Here is a 21795-nt window from a genome sequence, read left to right on the forward strand (position 1 = left end):
GTGATAAGACACACAACACCGAGAAGTCAGATATTCACCTGGAAGGCGCACACAAGGGCAAAGGGAAGAGGATATCGCCAGCGGACGGGGACAACGACGAAAGCGAAGAGACACATGAGCAGAAGCGCAAACGAGTTTCGGACGCGCAACAGACAGTATTCCCAGACCCTCGAGGCACCGCTATACAGCGTACGAGCGAGCCAACACTTCCAGACTCCCGCAACGCTGCTTCACATGATAAGGCTGTAGACACAGGGCTAACGAATCAGAAGCATCCCAAGGTCCTGCTACCGCGGAACGACACGCGGCAAGCGAGCACAACGCACAACCTAGCAGTCTTAGAGACAAACACGAGAGTTGAGCATAGTCATATGCGGGCAGAAAGTAAATGCCGCCCTGACTCCCTGATCAGCAAAAAGCAGAGTAGTGAGATTCTTGTAAAGCTTCCGCCTAGAGAACCTGCGCCATCGGTGGTGCACCGCCCGTCCATACTCCGCCGCCGTACCACTTCCGAATCACCAAGTCCGGACCTTGACCGCCGTCGCAAAAGAGTCCGCTTCGATCGTGACATGGAGATTGATATACCCTCCATTAGATGGGTCAAGCCTTGTTTCTTTTGGAACCATCACAATGGTCCCCGCTGTCGCCATCCAGGAGATGTCTGCCGTTTTAACCACGTATGCAGTGGTTGCGGTAGCCGGTCTCACGCCCGTACTCACTGTGACCACACTGATGAACGGAGCAAAGCCTTTGGACGTACTACACGTGCATTTTCTCGTCTTCAGTCCCCACCGTCTCCTGCAAGGGAAAGCTTGGATTCCGAGGGCAGGAAGGCAGATGTATACGGTCGACGGTAGTGTGAGCAGTAAGGGCTGTTGCTGGACAAGAGCTGAGTGTTTGGTCAAAGCTATGAGGGGTGGGATATGTTATTGACAGTTTCGTCAAATTCAGCAGCAATACCAAGATCTACGTGCAGTTTGATGATTGATGGGCGGCACCGAGATATGAAGTGTATGGTAACACCTCTTCGCAAGGAAGGATAGCATAGCAATACGTTCGTACGTATCTCTTGTAGAGAATGAAAACGGTCATGAGTGTGGTATTTTACAAATATTAGTAGTTTAAAGCTAGTCTATAACAATCATTGCGTTTTGAAAGTATGCTTTGCAAGATTGTCTCCTTCCGTTTCACTCTTCTCATCCGAGTTATTTGTATCCAGGGCCGTTGGTTCGGGGGTGTTCGGTTTGGGAGCTTTGGACGCAGTAGGAGCGAACTTGGATCGTTCTCTGATAGGCCCGCCGTACTTGTAGAAGACAAATGGGATGGGTGCAAGCAGGCAGGCTACTCCGGCGATGAGCGAACCGCCGCCGCCCACACCGAGAGCGTCAAACATGTACTGCGTAAACAATGGCGCGGCAGCTCCTGCAGCCGAACGCACGACAGTGTTCGCTGCCAACGCGCTCGCAGCGTACATGAGGTATGTGTCCGTCAGATAGTTGAGATATGCGACGAAGATCAGTAGGATGGAAGTCGAGAGGAAGACACCAGCAAGAGTGGGAACGATCCAGTGGACGCTATTATACTCTCCAGACCAGGCAAACCAGAACATAGTGATGGGGAACATGACGCCTCCAAGCATTGCTACAGGGAGGCGGTCTTCCGGAACGCCCTTGTGGCCGGATTCTGCCTTGCGTCGGTCCCTGGCTGTATTCGCAAAGATGATGCTTCCACCAATAACTGCACCGATAGCAGTCCCGAGGAGCGGCAGTTCGCCAACGCCGGAGTTCCAGCCTCGCCGTTGTTGGAAAACAATGGGATAGATGGTGAAGAGCATGTACAGCAGGGCGTACACGACCGCGAGATAGACAGCGACGGCGAACGAAATGGGGTCAATGAGAATCTTCCAGGGTCGTGTGAGAGAGACGTGGAACATGCCTGCAAGAGTCCGGTCCGTCACTTCAACTGGTGCCTTAACATGTTCATGCCCGGGAATCTTCAAGGCTCTTATGCGCTTGGCTTTGTTGCGGAGCACAATTGCGGGCAATGTCTCTGGAATTGTGAACATTAGTAGCTCGGTGATACCACCTAGCCAAAGAAGGACGTAGAAGCACCAACGCCAGTCCTTCTTCAATTCTAGAAAGCCTGATATGACGGGTCCAAGTGCTGGACCGATGAAAGTCATCATCGAAAAGGCAGCCATTGCATTTCCACGCTCAAGAGGTCCCCAAATGTCGGCCAATACACCTGGTGCGTTGGAGAGAGGAGCACTCGCAAATGTCCCCGTCAAGAATCGACCCACCAGGAGCCCACCGAAGTTAGGCGTAAAGGCGCAGAGGAAGTTGAAGGCCAGATACAGAGTGAAGGTGATATAGAAGATGTATCTGCGACCGAAGAACTCCGAAAGCGGGGCGAAAACCAGGGGACCAGCGCAGTACCCTAGAAGGAATAAAGTGATGACGAGTCCGCCAGCCTCGGTGGAGACATGCAGGTCAGTTGAGAGCGACTCGAGCGTGCCGGATGGGCTGGAGGATGCGAATGTGGCGTTCACGACCAAGATGACCGAGACCACAGTGATGTACCATCTTCGTGCGGTGGACCAGTTCTTGGGGTTCTCGATGTCGTTGGGGCCGAACTCAAGAAGACCTTCTTCATTGAGATAGACCTCCTCGGAAGCCTCAATATCGCGAGTCTTGTATGGCTTCGCCGTTGGCCGCGACAGGAAGCGTTCAAGTTTCTCCATGGTGGGAGGCGTTGCTAAGAACGGAGGAAGAGGGTACGGAGGGGAAACAAGCATTTCTTACGGCTTGGTTCGACGGTCATACCAATATTGAATCCCACCAGCTCGACTGATGATGAAATGGCTTCGGCCGAGCATGGTTTGTAAGGGTGCGTGCTTTCGGAGAGCAGATGGCGTGCGGAGAGCGGCCACCGGACGTCTAGTACGAACTCACGACGTCATCGGATCTCGGACTCGGGGATAACGTGAGCTCTAGGGTCGAGCCGGTATGTTGCTGAGTTGTGACTCACAAGGTGTGCTGTGGCGAGTTCATGCAGAAATATACGTGAAGATTAATCGAAAAAAATGGTGGAAGTGGTAGCGACGCAAGGTGAGGCGTGAAAGATCGGTATAGTCAATCGAATCCGGAGATAACGAGCCATGACTTTGGTGATCAGCGGATTGCGGCGCCCCAGGCCTTGGCTTTGCTTTTTCCTCGCCTCCATGGATAGCCGGGATAATTCGAATTGCTTCGATCCAATTTACCGATTTATGCAGCGATGATAATGTCGTAGACGCACTTGGTTAACGATCAAAACGGCGCTAGTGATGCTGCTGCTGCGGAGGTGCGAATGCGCGAAGGCGAAGTACGAAGGTGCCTCGTTCAGTGCTTACTTCGTGATTGGCTGCTCACAAACTTATCGACATCGATAGCGTCGCGCAAACAGAAACACCAAAATGTCGCCCAGCGCTGCATCTCTACAATCACGACACCCCAAGCAAGTCTCTCGATGCACATAAAGACGTCTAAGACAGTACTGCGCGCGTACAACGTTCGGGCGAGCAATAAGGCAGCCACAATGATTGTCACCCGAAGCATACTAACGGTCAGCCCTGGGAGACCAAGCTGACTACAGCGTAAGGGGGAGGCGAATCAAAGGGTGGAGCGGAAGCGCGGCCGTGGGCGAGAGATCGACCGGGGATCCGTCAGTTCGTCGTCACCGACGAAGGGCGACAGGACGGGACGGGTCCACCCACGCTAGCGTAAGGGCAACAATGGTAAAGTCCGGTATATCCGGGATATTGTCGGTCTCCGTGGTATGTCTCTAAGTAAGGCCGACAGCGATACCGTTCGCGATTTCGAAATCGGTGAGGAAAAGAGGTAGATCCCATAAAATGTGCATGTTGTTTATATTGTGCGATGCACCGATGGATGCAGGTTTTCGGCTATGGCGTAAGTTGGACGGGGACCAAGATGCTGCTCGACGTGCTCGAGATGATCATCGTGGCCCCCGTGGGCGGAAGGCCGTCGTTCAGCGGCGACCTGATACATGTCCTGGCTGTGTGTGCCGCCAAGAATCGTGTTTACCCATCGAAGCAACTGAGGGCTCGCACCGGTCAGCCACAGCTAGGTGCCCCACCACAGCTGAACATCCATCACCTTATCCTGCCTCGTGACCATCTCAAGGTTGGAATTTCACCAAAAACTAGGCTATAGGCTGTCAAATACGCACATCAAACCCCTATCCGATTGACCCCAGCAATGCGACACTACCGTTCATCAATCTTATTCTATCTTCGTTGATATCGCAGGTTGGCTTCTTCGAACGCAGAACCCCTTCCCACCGTCATACTCTTATCTCAAGCCTTGCCATGTTCCATGTGTGTGCCAGTGGTCTAGATAGCAATGAGGAGATCAAATTCAGCGGCGGCTTGGTAGAAATAGCAGCACTGACTGCCGTGATCGGAGGCTCTACTGCTGAGTCGATTGCTTTGGGCAACCGCGGCGCCTGTGGCTTACCATGGGCAGCTATGAGCTCCTTCGGTTCGATCTTCATTGTCAAAGCATGCATATCAGCATGTACCCCAGGATGGCTTCGGGATACCATCGGCGTGAGAACCACCGGCTCTGACAAAGCTGTAGGGTGCTGCTTGAGGTTGAGTAGGAAAGCAAATACACGCGCCATAACAGGCAGCGCTGTAGGGGTGACGGTGCAGTGGACCAAGGTATGTCGGCAGCGTGGGGGAAGACATGTCTGACTGGCTCAGAGCGATGATGCTTCTGCATTACTAGTTGCCGGGAGCGAAGCATTCGAAGACGTCTATGCCTTTGACGAATGGACAGCCGGTCCATTGCGATGTTGCACAGTCATGCAGCCTGGAGAGCACCTCCAAGCGAATAAGTACATGAGAGATCACTACTGGGAAATGGCGCAGCGCTCGCAAACCAAGCAAGACTGGATTGTTACTTTCGCAACATTGCTGAAGATCGTCGAGATGTATCTACTTTACCATTTCGGCTCTCAGCGCATCTTCCTAATAACCGGAGCTATCTGGGCCTACTCCTTCTTGTCCGCGATTGCACTGCAACAGTTTCACGTCGGAAGAGCCACGACTGCCGGCGAGCAGCTGCGCCACATTGACGTCGTATCTGGATCTCTCCCTACACCTCAAGTCGTTGGGGGCGAGCGCAGGATTCTACTCGGAGTACCCGTCAATCTTCGAAGAGGTCGCGCATGGCAGGTCTTCTGGACGTTAGGCGCTGTCGTTTGCGTGAGCTCCCTCCTTGCCACTTATACCATCCTGTCCAAGGAGTCCAACATCTGTTTCCGGATCTGGATCTGTTTCCAAGTAGTGTGGCTCGCACTCCGGTCGATGTTCTTCCACTTTGCCCAGCAGGTAGATGATATGAAACACATCATCGTACCAACAGTCAGGGAGAAGAACGATTTGCCGGAATTGGACTTGCGGCTTTTGGGATTAGCTGCCGGTGTGTCCAAACACCAAGTTCTCAATCATCCTAGGGGCGCGTACAGCTACGCAGACGACCTACAAGACCCCGCAGTGATCAAGAAGCTTTTCAACGACGCTGATCTGCAATATACTGGCAGCATGGAGGTTCCGGCCGCCATAGGACCCGGATCTGAGGTCGATGTCACAGTCGTCGCAGTAATCGGCGACACACTGCTCTCCAGTGTTGCGTGGCTTATGGGCTCGACTCTCACCGGAATAGATCTTTACGACTCCTGTATCTTGGCTATTCGCGTATCAGATCAGGTACGATTGATTCCGTCATGCCGTGTACTCTCTGGTCGCATCATTGACGATGCCGAACCCGATCCAGAAACAACATTGCCTTCTAACTTCCGGCCCAAAGGAGCAGCAAACGAGGGTAGGGACATTAGCTGGCGTTACTGGATACCATGTGGGCCTAACAGGTGGTTGTGGTACAGCACTCCTTGGGCGACACTCGCGAAGATGGACCTGGGCATAACGGGGACGAAGAGGATGGTGGTGACTACAGCAGAAAGTATCACAAAAGAGCTCTTGTCAGGCATGTTGCAGATCAGCATGGATAACGTACAGGCTGTGGAGGATGCTTCCATGCAGTCTGCAAACGCTGCTACGATCATAAAAGACATGCTGACGGGAGATATGCCAACGCTTGGAAAGACCGCAAGGTGAAAGTGCAATGCTACAGAAGTTGGCCGATATAAAACTAGTTGGATGTGAGATTGCTAACGGTCGTGGTGAAAGCAGCTAAGTGCTACCTGGTGCGAATCAATGAGAAATCAAATCCCCTCCTGGCGTAACGTTTGCCATGTATAAACTTTACTCGTGCTGCAAATTGCGTATGTTCAATCAAGCCGCGTTGTGGCAGTCCCACATGTTGCGCAAAAGCCGTTTTACGCACACACCAGCTATAGCTTTCCCGTGCACCGAAGCGCAAGTATACATGCTGCGATGATCGAATTCCGAACGCTCAAATCAATGTTCATCCAGCAGTTCATTCCTATGTTCCAATCATCTGACGCCATTATTTTATAAGAACCAAAACTACTACAGTAGACTATGTCTAATCCACAGGCTCTAGAAAGACAGCCGTTCTTCCGTCAATCAAGACTGAAAATTGAGCCTCGCCCTTTTGGTCTGCCACCGCAGTCTGTGAGCCCAGCCTGTAAACTCTACCTGCTTTCATATTCTTGAAGCCTAGAGTGAACGTCCCAGCCGTCTTTCCATTGTAAAGCACCAATTCGACAGACTCCCCGTCATGCGAGTAGGCTTTTCCGACAAGAACATCTGGAAAAGGTACCTCGTCCAGAATCGGCGCGCGGAAGCAGTGCTCTGAAGGACCATCCCTGAGAAGACTGTTCCAATCGCCATGAGCACCTAATCTGCTCCTCAAAGTGTTGATTTGGCCAAGGGTTGATAGTCCTTTATTCTTCAATGCCCCAGTGCGCGTTTCATAGACCGGGAATTGCTCCTCATCCGTCTGTCGCATCAGTTCATCGCGAATCTTGTAATCCCCGAATTCGGTCGCAACGCTGGCCATGGCAACCCGAACATAGCCACGGCCGCTCCTGTAATTACCAGGGTCTAGATTATCAGCACCGACAAGATTTGTCAACTCAAGATGTCCATCATCCCTCCAACGAAGATTTTCCTGCTTCATAAGCGCCCAATGGCGATGCGCAACGTGTGGAAGGTATGGTCCGCAAAATATACTAGGAGCCACGTCTGAGATTGCACCCGCGAGTCCCGGAATCGTAAAGCCCGTCAGCTCACTCCGAATAGGCAAGATGGTGCCGTCGGCGTTCGAAAACTCGCTAGCCAGGGCCGCTTCGAAACGGCCTTTGAGCCTGTCTCCGTAGTCGTTGCCTAGCACCTTGTCAGACGCCACTATGCCACTTATGCCCACCAGATTACACAGCGAATATATCCAGTTCGGCTCGCATGGATAGAGATTGTAAGGATTCTGGTCCATGTTGTTAAAGACGGCATCGGCGATCGAGCCTAAGTCGTATTTGTACCGGGCGCTGTCTGTAACGACAAACTCCATGGAGTTCTTTTTAGCATATCGATCATCCCGTGTCGCGATCTGGTACAATGCAGCCCCAAGCAGAATGTATCCAGATACCATCTGCGAGTTGTTAGTCTGCACTGGAAGAGCTGGGATGCCACTAACGATGTTGTCTTCCTTCACGGGGTCCCAATCTAACGTAAACTTGCCCATAAGCGACTCCCACTTCCAGAAGTTCATCACTCTTTTCGACATCGACTTTTCGATCAAGCCTCTCTCAGCTTTTGAAAGATACCCATGAAAGTTTGGACAGTAATGGTTTTGGAAGGCTGCGAGTTCGTACATGCCCTGGTAAAGTTGATATCGAATTGCCGAAGTCTGGAACTGATCAATCACATCGTGGTAGGAGAAGTCATCTATGGGTGAAAGCCCCATCTCAAGCACCCACTGCAGGAAGCGGAGCGTTTTTTTGTCGGCCTCTCGTGATCCCGGAGCTGGAGCTGGCTGGGCCTTCGCCTGGTTTTCCTGGACAGCATTCACGAGAAATGCGTTGCGTTTCTCGCGCTTCTTCTCGGCTTCTTGATTCGCCATCTGTGTCTTCCATGTCACATATGTCATGCCGAGGACACATGCCACTGTGACGATGGGTCCCGCGGCTTCCAGTACCGTCTCCCTCGCAAGCGCGACAGCAAGCAGGTCAGATCCTACCCACAGCAGAATTGGAAATACCAACCCCCCGCAACCGAACCACATAAATAGAATAAGCGGAATAGCGGCTAGTGTCAAGACCAGCGTTAAGATAGAGGGTACAGTGCAGACTGCAACGAAGCCCGCTCCTGGAAAGAGGAGACCAATTCCAGCCACACGTGCTTGTGTATTATCAAGCTTGTAGAACGCGGCTAAACCTGCGACTGTTAAAAAGGCATACTGTGCAAGAGTGCGCCTCTGGTAGTATCTCTTGGCCTTTCCTTTGCCGCACTGTTGCCGTATCAACACATCTGTCTCAGTTAGTCTAGTACTACAGCCCAGTCAGGTTGAGGTAACGGCAGACCTTGCAGACGAAAACCTTGCGGAGGCTCATGGCTAGATCGAGTGGTAGACAGTGCCGATTTGAAGTCTTTCAAACTATGCTCGCTGTCTTTGAATTCGGCTGTGTTTGTTGTGGTCGTCGTTGTGGACGACATTATGCGTCTCAAGGCGGAACAAATGCGGTTCTGTCAGCCTTTTCCAGTAATGCTGCGATATACTCGCTCTATCGATTGACAGGTCCCTTTAAATCCTCACTGCATGCGAAAGCCACAACTCCTTCATCGCTCGGATGTCCAAGTGCGACTCGGATGCTGCGACTCAGCGCAGAACCGACGGCGTTACAAGCCTATTTAGGTCGTTTCGATTAGTGAACAAACATTGGCCCTTTATCAGCTCCCTCTCATGAGCTGGCGTACTTAACACTGCGTTATGTGCGGGGCGGGTGGCTCCAAATTGCGGGGCAGAGAGCCGTAACCCCCCGAAGCAAGGTCTCAGCCATCGTCAGGCTAGAATGCCACTCGGCCGGCTCGGATACTCGTAGGATCCGACACAATCACAAAAGCTTACAGACCGTTAGTGGGTGACAGCACCCTGCTACCGCAAACAAATCGCGAAACCTTCTGCTAGATCCAACTGATTCGTAACCTCGATACCTCCCAAAGCCAAACATATGCTGGATTCTGCTAGCCAAAATGGCATGTTGTATTCTCACTGCCTTCGTCATGAATCGAATCATCAAGATCTGTGATACCTTCGACATACGCTTCCTGGAGATTAGATACAGCGATGCAGAAGATAGCTGCGCACCAGCGGAATCGGTGAAGAAAACAACTTCGAAGACATGCCGCATCAGTATCGGTGGTATGACATGTGGTGCTTGCGTTGCGACCGTCACGAAAGAGCTAGAAAAGGGTTTAGGTGTTCTCAGAGCGAACGTCTCGCTGCATCTGGGTCGTGCCAGCGTATTATACAATCCTGCCTTGACTGATCCTGGGCGTTTGATGAAAGCGATCCGCACTGCAGGTTACGAGGCAACGCTGGGAGAAAGAAGCTCGGATGAGACAATGGAGAGACTGCGACAGTCGAGTGAGCTGCAATCACTTCGAGCTGCTATCTCGTCCGCGAGTGTATTTTCTACACTTATCCTTGGTCTGGAGTATGTTCCCATACTCTCTAAGAAGCTCTCTCTGGTATCTGTGCAGCCCAGAATAATTTCCTGGCTACTATTTTTGATAAGTTTCAGAGTCCAAGCGTGGGATGCACAGACTATCCATTTCCGAGCATGGTCTGGACAAAACAAACCGGCCGTCACGATGGATACGCTATTGAGCCTCTCTCTGATTGTCGGGCTCGGTTTATCGATATTACAAGTAACTTCCGGGACTTTGACGATTAGCTCTCAGCCATATGCCTCGTCGGGCTCGTTTTTGACTGTTGTCATCCTTGCTGGTAGATATCTCGAAGCAGTAATACGGAGAGAGGGGAATGCACACCTCATAGCGCTTTATGAGATGAAAAAGGAGAAGGAAACCTACCAGATCTTTGGAACTGATGATGTAATACCAGCATCTTTGCTGAAGAAGGGCGATGATGTCGTCATTTTGCCGCAAGCTACGGTGCCATGCGATTGCTACATCGTTGACGGTAGCTCATCCATCGATGAATCCACTATTACTGGAGAAGCATCACCCGTAACAAAAGAGATGGGAGACTTTCTGCTCGCGGGAACGAAAAATCTATCCCGCCGGCTGCGAATCACTATCTGTCAAGACCAAAGCGAGTCTTCCCTTACTAAGGTCATCGAAGGTGTGTCTACTGCTAGCGAACAGCGACTCGAAGGCACAGAGTCACTCGACGTCATCATGAGGGTCTTCGTATCTGGGGTGATGCTGCTCGCACTTGTAGCATTCACGATTACTCTCAATCGTCACTGGGGATCACCTATCATGGACATGATCACGGCCGCATGTGAACGCGCCATGACCGTACTGGCTGCTGCATGTCCTTGTGGGATAGGCTTAGCGACTCCGTCTGCGGCGATGGCTGGAGTCGATGCTGCATACTCAGAGGGTATCCTTCTGAGTGGCGGTATCAGAACCATGGAAGCCCTATCCAAGGCGACACATGTCGTTATGGATAAGACCGGCACTCTGACAAAAGGGAATCTCAATGTCGTGATCCACCACTTTGATGAACAATTGACGCTCAACAAAGATATATGTTATCGGCTGTTAGCGGCCGCGGAAGCAGAAGACGCTCGCGTCCATCCTGTGGCAAAGGCAGTCTTCAAGTGGGCGCTGACTGCAGGCACTTCGAGCGGGACGATGCACTTCCCAGAACACGTAAGACAAACACGCCATCTCAGGTCCACTCCTGGTAAAGGAATGAGCTGTGAAGTGCAGGCTTTCACCGATGTCTGGATCAAGGTTAGCATAGGAACAGCTGGATACCTTAACCAGAACGGCATCGAGGTTGCAACCGAGAGCACTGAAACCTCCAAAATCTATTTCGCTTTCGACGGGCGATATGGCGGTTACGTTTATGTTCAAGACACCATCCGCCCTGAAGCTTCCTCAGTCATCAAACGTCTCTTGTCAGACGGCTTGCGAGTCACTATGCTTACAGGTGATGCCGAGCCCGAAGCCTCGCGCATATCTTCCCTCCTCGACATACCAGTTCTCGCGTCGCGCGCATCGCCTTTCGACAAAATGCGACACGTTCAAGACTTACAACGACAGGGTCACCACGTCGTGATGGTCGGCGATGGTGTGAACGATGTTCTGGCACAATCAAAAGCGGACGTAGGTGTATCGGTATCATTGGCACAGGGATGTTTAGCTCGCGCGGGGAGCGTTGTCATACTATCGGGTGATTTGCGATGTCTTGCTGCTGCGTTCTCGATTTCAAAACAGGTATTAGCTCAAGCGAGAATGAACGTAAAATGGGCTTTGGTCTACAATGCCGTTGCTTTGAGTCTGGCGTTAGGCTTGTTCCAGGGTTGGAGTATTGCTATCACTCCGTAAGCTAAGCCATCAAGCAAATTTGTTTAAAACCTTGCTGACCCAAGTGTAGCTCGATGGCTGGGAGTATGATGGCAATGTCAAGCGTAAGCGTGCTTTCTATGAGCCTTTGGTTGAGACATCGGCTCCAGTCCCACAGAGATTGATATTGTGAGGAGTCGCGGGCGGGCCACTGCCTACAGAGATCGGATGGGGTAATGACGGACTTGTCTCGAGCCTGAACAGATGTAAAACATCAGCTATCTCAGGAGTATCAAGGATAATACGTCGCCATGTTGATCGCATCAAGTAACGTTGGCGGGCTTCGCGGCCTGATGGCGGTTGTCGCGGCGGTTGTTATTCGGCGGATGCCATGAGTCAGGCGCGTCACCAGCAGTAAAATACGCGAAAGTTGCGAATAAAAGAACAGGACAAGAATATCTGGTTCTCGTGGCTCAAACCTCTAAGAGTCCATTCACAAACACTATTACTATGCAGAATCCTCCTCTAGACCCCAAAGGTCCTTCCTAGATGCCTCGTATTGCTCAATCTCAGCCATATCAGCCATATAGTGTATCGCAGTAGGGCGTCGATTAGACAACACATTGCTCGAAACAATAATCCTAGTGTCACTTGCCCGTTTATATCGAATATGGCGGTCAGGTCCCGGTACATCCAGCAATCTGTTTGACCGACGGTTAGAACTGGAGGCAACAAGTGACAACGGAACGCGGTCATTCCATTCGAAATCCGTACGATATTTCTGTACCTTCCTTGCCCTAATCAGCGGCTCTGGATCCAGTATATAACTCGTAATGAGCACTGCGATCAACTTGTCGCATCTTGAATTCGTGGGACGTGATGCACATGCGAACAGCGGCTTATGCCTCACAAGTGCGTCTTGAGGAGAGAGGCCACTTAATTGACCTTCATCTGATATCAAGTTTGGGTTTGCACCCCAAGACAAGAGAAGCGATATCTTCTCACAGACCAGCTTTACAAGCGAGCAAATGCCGAAGTGCTCGCATTTGATTTTTCTGGAAAATGGTGTCCCGAAATCCACCGAATTTCTGCGGGCTCGATGCGGCTGTAGCTCTTGCCCGTCCATAACCTCTTCTTCTTGACATGTTAGACTCAATAGGTCTCTCACAGCTGTTGATAAGAGGGAAGTATGTGACATAGCTTCTGTAGATCCCATCCCTACACCTTTTTGTAATAGCACCTCGAGCATACTCAACGATGCGGAAGATTCGCTCTCAATACACGTAGTCAGCCACCGCCGATCCAGGTCAGGATCGCGTGCCTCAAGAGGAAGATAACTGCAGAGTCTCTTAAGCAGCGCAACCGAACGCTTCTCCAATGCTTCACATATGGGAGTCCAACCAGAGTAGGCTTGGGATAGCACGGATGCACCACGTGCCAGCAAGGCACTCACAACATCGCCTTCCGAGTGCTTGATGTGTGAGACGTGTCGTCTCTTGACGGAATGGCGAACTGCAATCTGGAGCGGACACTGCCCAGTCATGTCTCTCAATTCGAGGTCTGCTCCGTGGTCGTGAAGATTCCTGATTTGTGTAACTTTCTGATCGATCGCAGCCAAATGCAAAGCGCTTTGCCCACAATCGTTCTGTACGTTGACATCTCCGAGTTGATTCCAAATAACCTCAGGACAATCGGATTGATGACTAGCTTCTCTTAGCAACAGTATCTTAGCATCACAATCTTGACTTGGTGTGGCTTGCTGGGACAAGAGGCATTCCGCAGCAAGGAAACGCTTTTGGCGCAGCGCAATAAGAATTGGCGTCTGACCGGCATTGTCCTGAGTGTAGGGGTTGGCTCCGTAGTGCAACAATAGCTTAGTAGCTCCCACTGGATCTCTGGTCGATTCCATTAGGATGTGAAGTGGTGTCGCACCTTCCTTGTCTTTGACTTGTATCTTTGCGCCCCCCTCGAGCAGAATCCGGAGACAACTTTCGTCGCCCAGAACACAAGCCCAAGCAAGGCAAGTGCGACCGTTGTTAGAAGCCTGCTCAATGTGCGTTCCACCTCTAAGAAGTAGTCCGGTAAGCTGAGGGAGATGCTGCACAGCATAATGAAGAGGGGTTTGTTCTGCGCTTGTAAGGTTATTCTGTACGGCACCGCCATTCACAAGAGTCTCCGCTACTTTCGCGTGACCCCGCCTTATGGCAATGTGTAAAGGCGTCACACGATCAACGTCTGCGACGTTGAGCAAATCCAATTGACTGACTTCCTCGCGTGTGAGTAAATACTGCAGTACTTTAGTACTAGCACAGTATGCGGCCCAGTATACACACGTCCGATCGTTGCGATCTTTTGCAGCAACAGAAGCTCCGTGCTTGACCAGGTCTTGCACCGCCTCCAGGTTGTCGACCATGGAAGCAAGATGAAGAGGAGTCAAACCCATCGAATTTGGCTTGTCGAGGCTCGAGTAGCTATGTTCCGCTACAGCGAGATGCTTTTGCACACAATGTAGGACAACAGGGGGACATTGCAGTAGGGCTGCAACATGTATTGTCAAGAAGCCTTCACCATCGATTAGTGGGTGTGGTAGAAGTCCAAGAAACTTGATGAGAGCCACAAGTATAGGACTTCCAGCGATCCTTTCCGCGATCTTGAGGCCGACCGACGTAGCCCGAAACTTTGCTTTGCAAACATGGTAGCCCCAGTCACGCATCGCGTAGTCGAGTAGCCTATGCGTTCGACATAGAGAACTGATATCTGCCCAACTACTAGCTGTCGAGACAGGAAGCTGGGAGTCAAAGACTCCAAAGCACAGATACGCTTCTAATACCTCTGCTACGGAAAGATGGGTGTTGAGAAGAGCTGCTCCTTTCGCGCCGTGTAGGTACGCCTGCAAGGTTTCGTGCACAAGTCGCACGTGTTGTGATTCTGACTCATACACTAGTAGGCCCCCAGTCATACTCAGTAGTCGCTCGATCGTTATCATGCCCGTTCTGTCCAGATCTGTATCATGTGCCCGAATGGCTATAGCTTCAAGGAGCTCAGGAGCGGTCAATGGACGACGAGCCAAATGTACCCACGAGATAGCCTTCAATGCCAACTGACTCTGTCGTTGTGATTGTATTCTTCTCAGATAGACATCGTAGTGGTCAATCACTTGATCAGATGTACCATGCAGTAGATCACGAACCTCGCGCTCTGATAAGGCATCCTCGAGTGAGGTGAAGTGTAGGCTCGCTAGAAGGAACATGCCATCAGACCGAGATATGATTTTAGACACGATCTCTTCTTTTATCAAGGGCCGGCGAGCCAGGATCTCACGAAGGTCTTCGGATTTGGTGTCAGAAACTCGAGCCTCCAGGTATGTGCGTAAATCCTCCACCGTAGCGATAATCCTATGTTCGAGAAAGATGCTCCCCCATGGTCGGACCTTGATGTTGCTTCTAGACATGAGCAATGTCTTCAGTGAGCGATGTGCGGAGGTACAGGACAGCCAACTTAGTAACTCATGCTGAACCGGCTCGGAGATCTCGTCAAGGGCGTCGAAACATAGGATAAATGAGTATCCAAGGTCCTCGATGCAAAGTAGCAGTCCATCCAAGTCGGAAACGTTTGGCGCCGATTGACCACGCACTGTGCATGTGTCTTTCGTGGGCCGCACTAGTTCTACTAACCGCTCGGCATCGAGTGAAGACTCGATCAGTTGTCTTGTAAGTGCCGCCAGAACGGACCTCAAATCGTGGAACCTCTGGTCTTTGTAGTCGAGATAGATTGCTGCGACTAAAGTACACTTTGGATCGGACTGAGCCTTGATGTGCTCGAGTATAGTCGAGAAAATGACAGTCTTTCCGCATCCGGGAATGCCATGGCACCACAGAGTCCTAGAGGATTGCTTGTAGAGCCAATCTGTCTCTCGTAACATCTGTTCTGACCATCCGCCAGTACCCTTTTGGCGTGTGCCCAGGACCTGACGATGCTTCACAAGCAAATCATCTGCTGAAAGCCAGTTCAGAAGCTCGTTATGTGACCGCTTTCGCTCTTCCATAGATTCCTTATCAAGATGCGCCTGTAGATGAACCTTGATCTCTTCGAGCTTTGGAGCTGTGGAATCTCTCAATAGTTCTAATCCTGCTTCGATCACCCTGCAGTGTGAACGGATGTGCTGGAGATCCTCGGACATGTTATTTAACGGTTGTAGCGTCTTTCTGACCTCTTTCCACTCATCCAACTCCTGCTTCAACATCTTGCCCGCCTCCTCAGCCTCTTTGCAGAAGTAGGACCAGCCGTTGACGCTCAATGCTAGATGAAAGAGGTTGACGAACTTCTGTATCCCTTCTAGTCGCTTCTCGAGTCCCGGTTTCGCGTCAAGAGGCCAAAGAAGACGTGACTGTGTTTTCTTCTCTGCGAAGTATTGTTCGAGCTCGACAACGTGGTCTTTGCACTTGTCGACGAAGATGAATATTGGACATGATTCGGTGAAGCCAATTCTCGCAACGCGTGCAGACTTGAGAAAACCTCGTAGTGCAGAGGTTACAGACTCCAGTGTCTCCAATTCGTCTTTCAGGCGCTCCAAATGTTTTGGAGCGGCCTTTACTTCTGAGATGTACTCGAGGCTCTTTAGTGTTGCACGTGCGATAACATCACACGCACCAATGACGCCGGTGACAGCTCCGAGTACGTCAGGCATTCCACCTGCAATCTCGTGCAGTCTTAGATCGATCAGAGATGGTAGAAAGGGTGCGGACTTGTGTATCGGTCATCAAACTCTTGGTGTACAATAAGGATTGATTTCCATGAAAGCTACAACATTGCGGGTGCGCGGGAGACGCATTTAGATCAGTGGCAATCATTCTACTCGCACATGATGCACCTTATACCCCGCGCCTGATAATCACTTGGCAGCCAGTTCGCAGCTGATGCACAGCCCACTTCAGCAAATCTGTAGGGCGCAAGGCTGAAACGAAACATTGGGTTGAGATATGAACAACCGTAATAGAGCCCGGCCGCATGCCTTTGGACACAATGCTCTATTTGCCTCTAGGTATAAATGGTCGAATCCGCGACTCGCAATATCGTTATTGGTTTGTGAGTAACTACTCTTGTTCTTGAGTTATCGAGTTGCGAGCCTCGTTCGCTTCCATTGTTGTACACGATGATTGGCTGCATGACCGGTAAGCGCCTGTTCCTCGGATGGTCGGCGAATGGCTGATATCATGCCTCAGGCGCGTTGCGTCCCGTTGACAGGGTTCTCAGCGTCGCAGTAGTATGCGTCATCGTCGGCGCTCACTCTTCTTGTCAACTCATACTCTCCCGCATGTTCCAACTGCGTAGCAAGGTTGCTGTTGATGCCCTTGAACATGCGGTAGAAAACCATACCAGCGATAGCGGCAGTGAATGCTAAGACAAAGTATAGCCACTGCAAGTGCGGATCTCTTGCCAACGGAGCGATGAGGATACCCAAGGCACTTCCTCCCGCGCTTGTGAGCAAGAAGAGACTCATGATGAAGCTCTTCATATTCTCCGGAGCTTTCGCATACGCCAGCTCCAAACCCGTAACGCTGGCGAGGATTTCGCTCAGTGCGATCAGTACATACGCCGGAGCTTGCCAAGCAACATGGACTTCATTGGGTTTGAATTTCCCTTCGCTGATATTTCCAGCCTTGCAGTTTGAGGGGCTGAAGTAGCACGGTGGTGCTGCGTAGATGAAGGATTGGAGAGCGCCGGCATACAGCATGGCAAATGCAGCCATGAGGAAACCGAGAGAGATGCGCGTTATCGGCATCAATGCGATGTGCAGCCGTGTGCGAACGAACGGGTAGATGAGGCGGTCCATGATCGGAATGAGCAGAATGATAGTAACAGGGTCAATATTGGGAAGGATGTCGTTTGGAAGGCCATGCAGTTCCATCTGGCCAGCCTGCGAAACAAAGTTGTTTAGCATTTGCGAGTACGAAAGCCAGTAGATCGGGAAGAACAGGAAGACCTTGCATGCCACCAGCGCAGTCTTCAACTCGTCGATAAACTTGTCGTCCCACGTCACTTTCGATCTGCCTTGTCCATGACCCTGAGCAGAAGCCTTCGCTTTGTTGAGGTCTCCGCCATTTCTTGCAGCGATGAATAGGGCGCGGAAGCAATTGCCGATAACACCGCCTTGTGGCGGTTTGATGATGTACTGCTTCCTCCCTCGCACCAGTACGACATATCCCACGCAGAACATGATCAACGGCAACAAATATGCGCTCCAGAACCCGACGTGTAGTTCTAGCATCGTTGTTGCTATTGCAGATATCGAACCAACATTTATGCACATGTAGAATATCATGTAAATCCTCTGTACCGTGATTTCAGGATCCACAATGACCTGCTTGCCGCTCGCCAGAGTCTTGACAAAGGGTTTATTTGACCGCACTTGCTCCGCGATCAAAGGCGATACATTGCTCTTGATGCCGCCGGTACCAAGGCCAATAACCAGCATTGCGACAATGAGTCCAGGGTACGCAGCTCCACCTCGGACCGCCCACGGTAAGCTGGTAACGAAGAGAATTGCGATGCCGACCATGTACACTAGACTGAACCACTTGATCGTCGCATACTTGCCTAAGTACTGGTCCGCAACAACAGCTCCAAACAAAGGTGTCAGGTAGCACCAGAATTGGAAGAAGTTTGTCATGGCTGTCGCACCACTTTGCTTCAAACCAAGAGCTCCTGGTAGCCCATTAGGGTCGTCATAGTCATTGGCGATATAATTCTGAAATGGCCCAGAAAGTCCGTAATAAGCGAAGCGCTCGCAAAGCTCTACGATTGCTACCAGAAAGGCGCCGTATGGAAGAGTGTCAGCTACACGAGGAAGAAACAGCATATCTTCGGGCGTCGGTATAGAGCCAATATGTACCGGAGGATCGAACGGCATAGCCTCCACGTCTTCGGCTGCAATGTCTTTGCTATGGCTTGTCAGATCCGCGCCTGCAACCTCCGTCTGCGCGACGGTTGTGTATGCACCCCGTTCTTGGCCATTTTGTCGCCAAGAAGAGGACATCATGGATAGTGCAATTTGGTCCGCCTTTCTCAAATTGTGCTTGTTGTCTCTGGCTCCTCCTTCTGGCTCCCTTGGGTATCTGCCTGTTCCAGCGATCGAACCCTTTTGCTGTGAGTGTTGGTTGCGCTCACATAATCGAAATGCGCGCGGACTGTATGGTAGCGGGCATTGCGAGAGAGATGGGCGTTCGGGCTATGAATAGATGGAATTGAAGATGAAGACACGCATTCTGGAATGTGAGACAGTGCTCGCGCCCGATCTAGGCCGGATTGGTCGCTGAATAGCCCCACAGTGCACAGCCACACCTAGAGGGACCTCGTGGCCGCGACGTTCACAGCTTAAAATTATCTCGCAGGATCTCAAGACAAAGTAGATACCCAATCATTTTCGACGCGCCACGTGCGATTCTATTTGGATCGTTGAATGTGGTCATCCTTGGGTTCGCGTTTACTCTGGGCAATGAGCCACTCACGACGCTCGCAACGTCAGTATCGACGACATGAACAACGTGAAAGTCCTCCCGTACATGCAGGACATCAGAACATGAAGGGTAAGCCCGATCAACTTTTCTCCTTGCTTATGCCTTATCCGCAAAAAACCCATCCAACCTCTTTCCTACATCTTGCACCCCCAACCCACCCGTCAAACTCCCCCTAATCCACTTCGGCAGCTTGTCCTGTATCCTCTTACTTCCATACCTCCTATCCAACATTAAAATCGTGGCATAATCCCCCTTATGTCTAATCGCCCTCCCCACACACTGATTAACAGCGCGCATACAAGCATTCTCATAAAACTCACGCGCAGCCGCCTTACCATCGCCACCACTCTTCGCTTGTTTGGCGGAGATGTACTGCATCTTTGCTTTCCACTCCGCCGAATGCGGGTTGGGGAAGGGGAGGCCGACGACGACGACGCCGCGGCCGAGTGCGTCGCTGAAGTTGATGCCTTCAGATAAGGTGCCGCCGATTACGGCGAAGAGGAGAGCACCGCGGCCGTTACCGGAGGCGATTGCTGCGCTGTAGGCTGTGAGAACGGAGTCTACTGTCGCTTCTTTGGTTGCTGGTGACTGGCTAGACGGCTGCTGTTGGCTGCGCTGCTCCAGGAAAACAGGCTTTGTTCGTGTGAAGCTATCCCAGTAAGTGGACGTCGAAGATGGTTGCTTGATGCGCTTCCAGGCTGCGATACAAGCGTCGAGAAATGAATAGCTGGGGAAGAAGACTACCACACCATCTGGAATGTGCTGCGCGAATGTCATAATGGTGTTGCCGAGATCGACCATGGTTTTCTCTTTGTTGCGATTTTCGAACGTGAAGTCAAACTCAGCCCCGCTGGTTGCTCGAACGATGGGTGCAGCAAGGAGGTTAGAAGGCGGTATGACATGGCCGCAGGAGAGCGTCATAATATTTGAGGGGTTGAGATATGATAGCAGGTGTTGCTCATAGTCGCTCATCGGCGACATGGTACCACCCGCCAATACCACTGCTCTCGCTTCTTCAACGATGTCTTTGAAGTGGTAGGTTGGATCCAGGAGCATGTATCGCAACGTTGTGCCTACGGCCTCTTCCTTCGAATAGAAGAAGCGGCCTTCGCTGGACGGGTTCATCAGAGAGAGAAGAAAGGCTTGCACATGCATCAAGACCGGTACAGTGTGTCGTGGCCCACTTTTGACCGACTTTGTGATTGACATGTGCGCGCTTCCACTTTCCGCTTGCTCGGAATATACAGTGTACCCGTCTACTTTGCGCGCCAGCCTGCTTTCCTGAAGGTACGTATTGAGCTTATAAATGTTGATCTGATCAACGCCTTTACCAGACATGATCGCAGCCATGTCTATCAAGCCGTCTGTCGCCTTCGCGTTGGCGTCAATTGACTGCAAGTAGGCGATGATTGAGTCCAGTATGCGAACCGTCTGGGCGACATAAACCCGATTTTTCCCTTTGAGCTTATTCCGGAACTTCTGGAGGTATGCCGTAAGTTGGGCGCGCGCTTGTTGCACTTGGTCTAGGGTTACAGACACGGAGTAAATGCCTGTGATGGCATCCATCAGGTTGTGCGCTTCATCAATGATGACAATGTGATCTTTGAGGGAGAGACCAAGTGCTTCGCGAGCCGTGCGCTGTAGGAGTAGCGGATATGGCAACGTTACAATCTAACCCTATCAGTACATAAATCCATCTTGGAGAAGCGCCGCCAGACTTACCTCACAGTACTTGGTTGCTGGTCTAGAAGCGTAGTAAGGACATACACCCAGCTTCTTCCCCAGCACTCCCAAGTCCTCGATGTCTCTAATCTTCGCAAGCGCATGGTCTCGAAATTCATTGACTAACGGCTCGCTCTCTTTTGTTGGCATATGAGGACAGCGGCTCTCCGTCTTGGTGTTCTGTTGAAGCTCTAAGCAACGTTCATTGATCGCAGTGGCGCTTCCAAGCTTGTTGACTTTGCTGTTGATGCAAAGATTCTTCCTAGATCCAAGAGTGAGATGCTTCGCGTCTTCTACGAGTGAATCTACCCCGGCATCGTTCGCATTGTCGTCCGGAGCGATGGCGGGCGGCATCTTGACGCGGCCCAGCTCGCTGGAGAACTGGGTCAACTGGGAGTGTGTTCGAGAGCAGAAGAATATCTTCGTTTCGTCAGGCGGCTCTCCATCCTCATCTTTCGAAGCATCGGCAGTATAACCAAGTGATGCCATCAACGCTTGAGTTTCTGCTGATAGCCCGGACTCATCAAACGTGCCAGCTCTTGCACGTTTGTGAGATTCCTCATCACTCTCATAGTCGCCCAGCGCGAATTGCGCTTCGTCATCGTTCTCGACATCGCCCCCCGCAACCTTCTGTCTCTTGTACTTTGGCTCGCCGCTTTCATACCGTACTTTCGCACGCTTCTCCTTTGCTTTGATTTTGGCGATGCGGTCATTCAGGTCTTGTTTGCGCCGAAGCGCTTCTTGCTTCCGCTGTTTTTGAGCATGTTCAACTATCCAAGACGGCTCTTCGCTATTTGCCGCATCTGCCGTGAACCCTTCCTCGAAGGTACGTCTCTTGTGATCGCGCAGCCAAGTCAGCGAGCCACAGATCAAGCTCAGCGATTTGCCTGTTCCCGTCGGCGATTCGAAAATACCGACTTTGCCGTCTTCCAAACACGTGTAAACAGCGGCCATGAACTCATTCTGAATGTCGTACGGCGTGTATGGATGATAAAAGTTTCGCTTCTCGTTGGTGTTGTGCATTGTGGT

At 51.3% G+C, this 21795-nt stretch overlaps 6 protein-coding genes across 6 annotated transcripts; 2 read left to right on the forward strand and 4 right to left on the reverse strand.

Moving 5' to 3' along the window:
• Positions 1-1141: 1141 nt before the first annotated feature.
• ALTATR162_LOCUS10972 (uncharacterized protein) lies at positions 1142-2740 on the reverse strand (the record flags this gene model as incomplete). The annotated part of the gene is made up of 1 exon (XM_043318612.1): positions 1142-2740. One exon carries the CDS (start codon positions 2738-2740, stop codon positions 1142-1144), a length of 1599 nt encoding a protein of 532 aa, XP_043174547.1.
• Positions 2741-4369: 1629 nt separating this feature from the next.
• ALTATR162_LOCUS10973 (uncharacterized protein) lies at positions 4370-6181 on the forward strand (the record flags this gene model as incomplete). Its single annotated transcript, XM_043318613.1, has 2 exons — positions 4370-4723; positions 4766-6181. 2 exons carry the CDS (start codon positions 4370-4372, stop codon positions 6179-6181), a joined length of 1770 nt encoding a protein of 589 aa, XP_043174548.1.
• A 391-nt stretch (positions 6182-6572) lies between these two features.
• On the reverse strand, positions 6573-8701 carry ALTATR162_LOCUS10974 (uncharacterized protein; the record flags this gene model as incomplete). Its single annotated transcript, XM_043318614.1, has 2 exons — positions 6573-8515; positions 8569-8701. The coding sequence occupies 2 exons, from the start codon at positions 8699-8701 to the stop codon at positions 6573-6575; spliced, it is 2076 nt and encodes a 691-aa protein (XP_043174549.1).
• Positions 8702-9859: 1158 nt separating this feature from the next.
• On the forward strand, positions 9860-11712 carry ALTATR162_LOCUS10975 (uncharacterized protein; the record flags this gene model as incomplete). The annotated part of the gene is made up of 3 exons (XM_043318615.1): positions 9860-11565; positions 11619-11652; positions 11698-11712. 3 exons carry the CDS (start codon positions 9860-9862, stop codon positions 11710-11712), a joined length of 1755 nt encoding a protein of 584 aa, XP_043174550.1.
• Positions 11713-12814: 1102 nt separating this feature from the next.
• Positions 12815-16214, reverse strand: ALTATR162_LOCUS10976 (uncharacterized protein; the record flags this gene model as incomplete). Its single annotated transcript, XM_043318616.1, has 2 exons — positions 12815-12864; positions 12929-16214. The coding sequence occupies 2 exons, from the start codon at positions 16212-16214 to the stop codon at positions 12815-12817; spliced, it is 3336 nt and encodes a 1111-aa protein (XP_043174551.1).
• A 531-nt stretch (positions 16215-16745) lies between these two features.
• On the reverse strand, positions 16746-21789 carry ALTATR162_LOCUS10977 (uncharacterized protein; the record flags this gene model as incomplete). Its single annotated transcript, XM_043318617.1, has 3 exons — positions 16746-18468; positions 19325-20715; positions 20767-21789. 3 exons carry the CDS (start codon positions 21787-21789, stop codon positions 16746-16748), a joined length of 4137 nt encoding a protein of 1378 aa, XP_043174552.1.
• Between the last annotated feature and the right edge of the window lie 6 nt (positions 21790-21795).

The sequence above is a fragment of the Alternaria atra genome (assembly GCF_907166805.1).
Source record: "Alternaria atra isolate CS162 genome assembly, contig: 35, whole genome shotgun sequence".
NCBI lineage: Eukaryota > Fungi > Ascomycota > Dothideomycetes > Pleosporales > Pleosporaceae > Alternaria > Alternaria atra.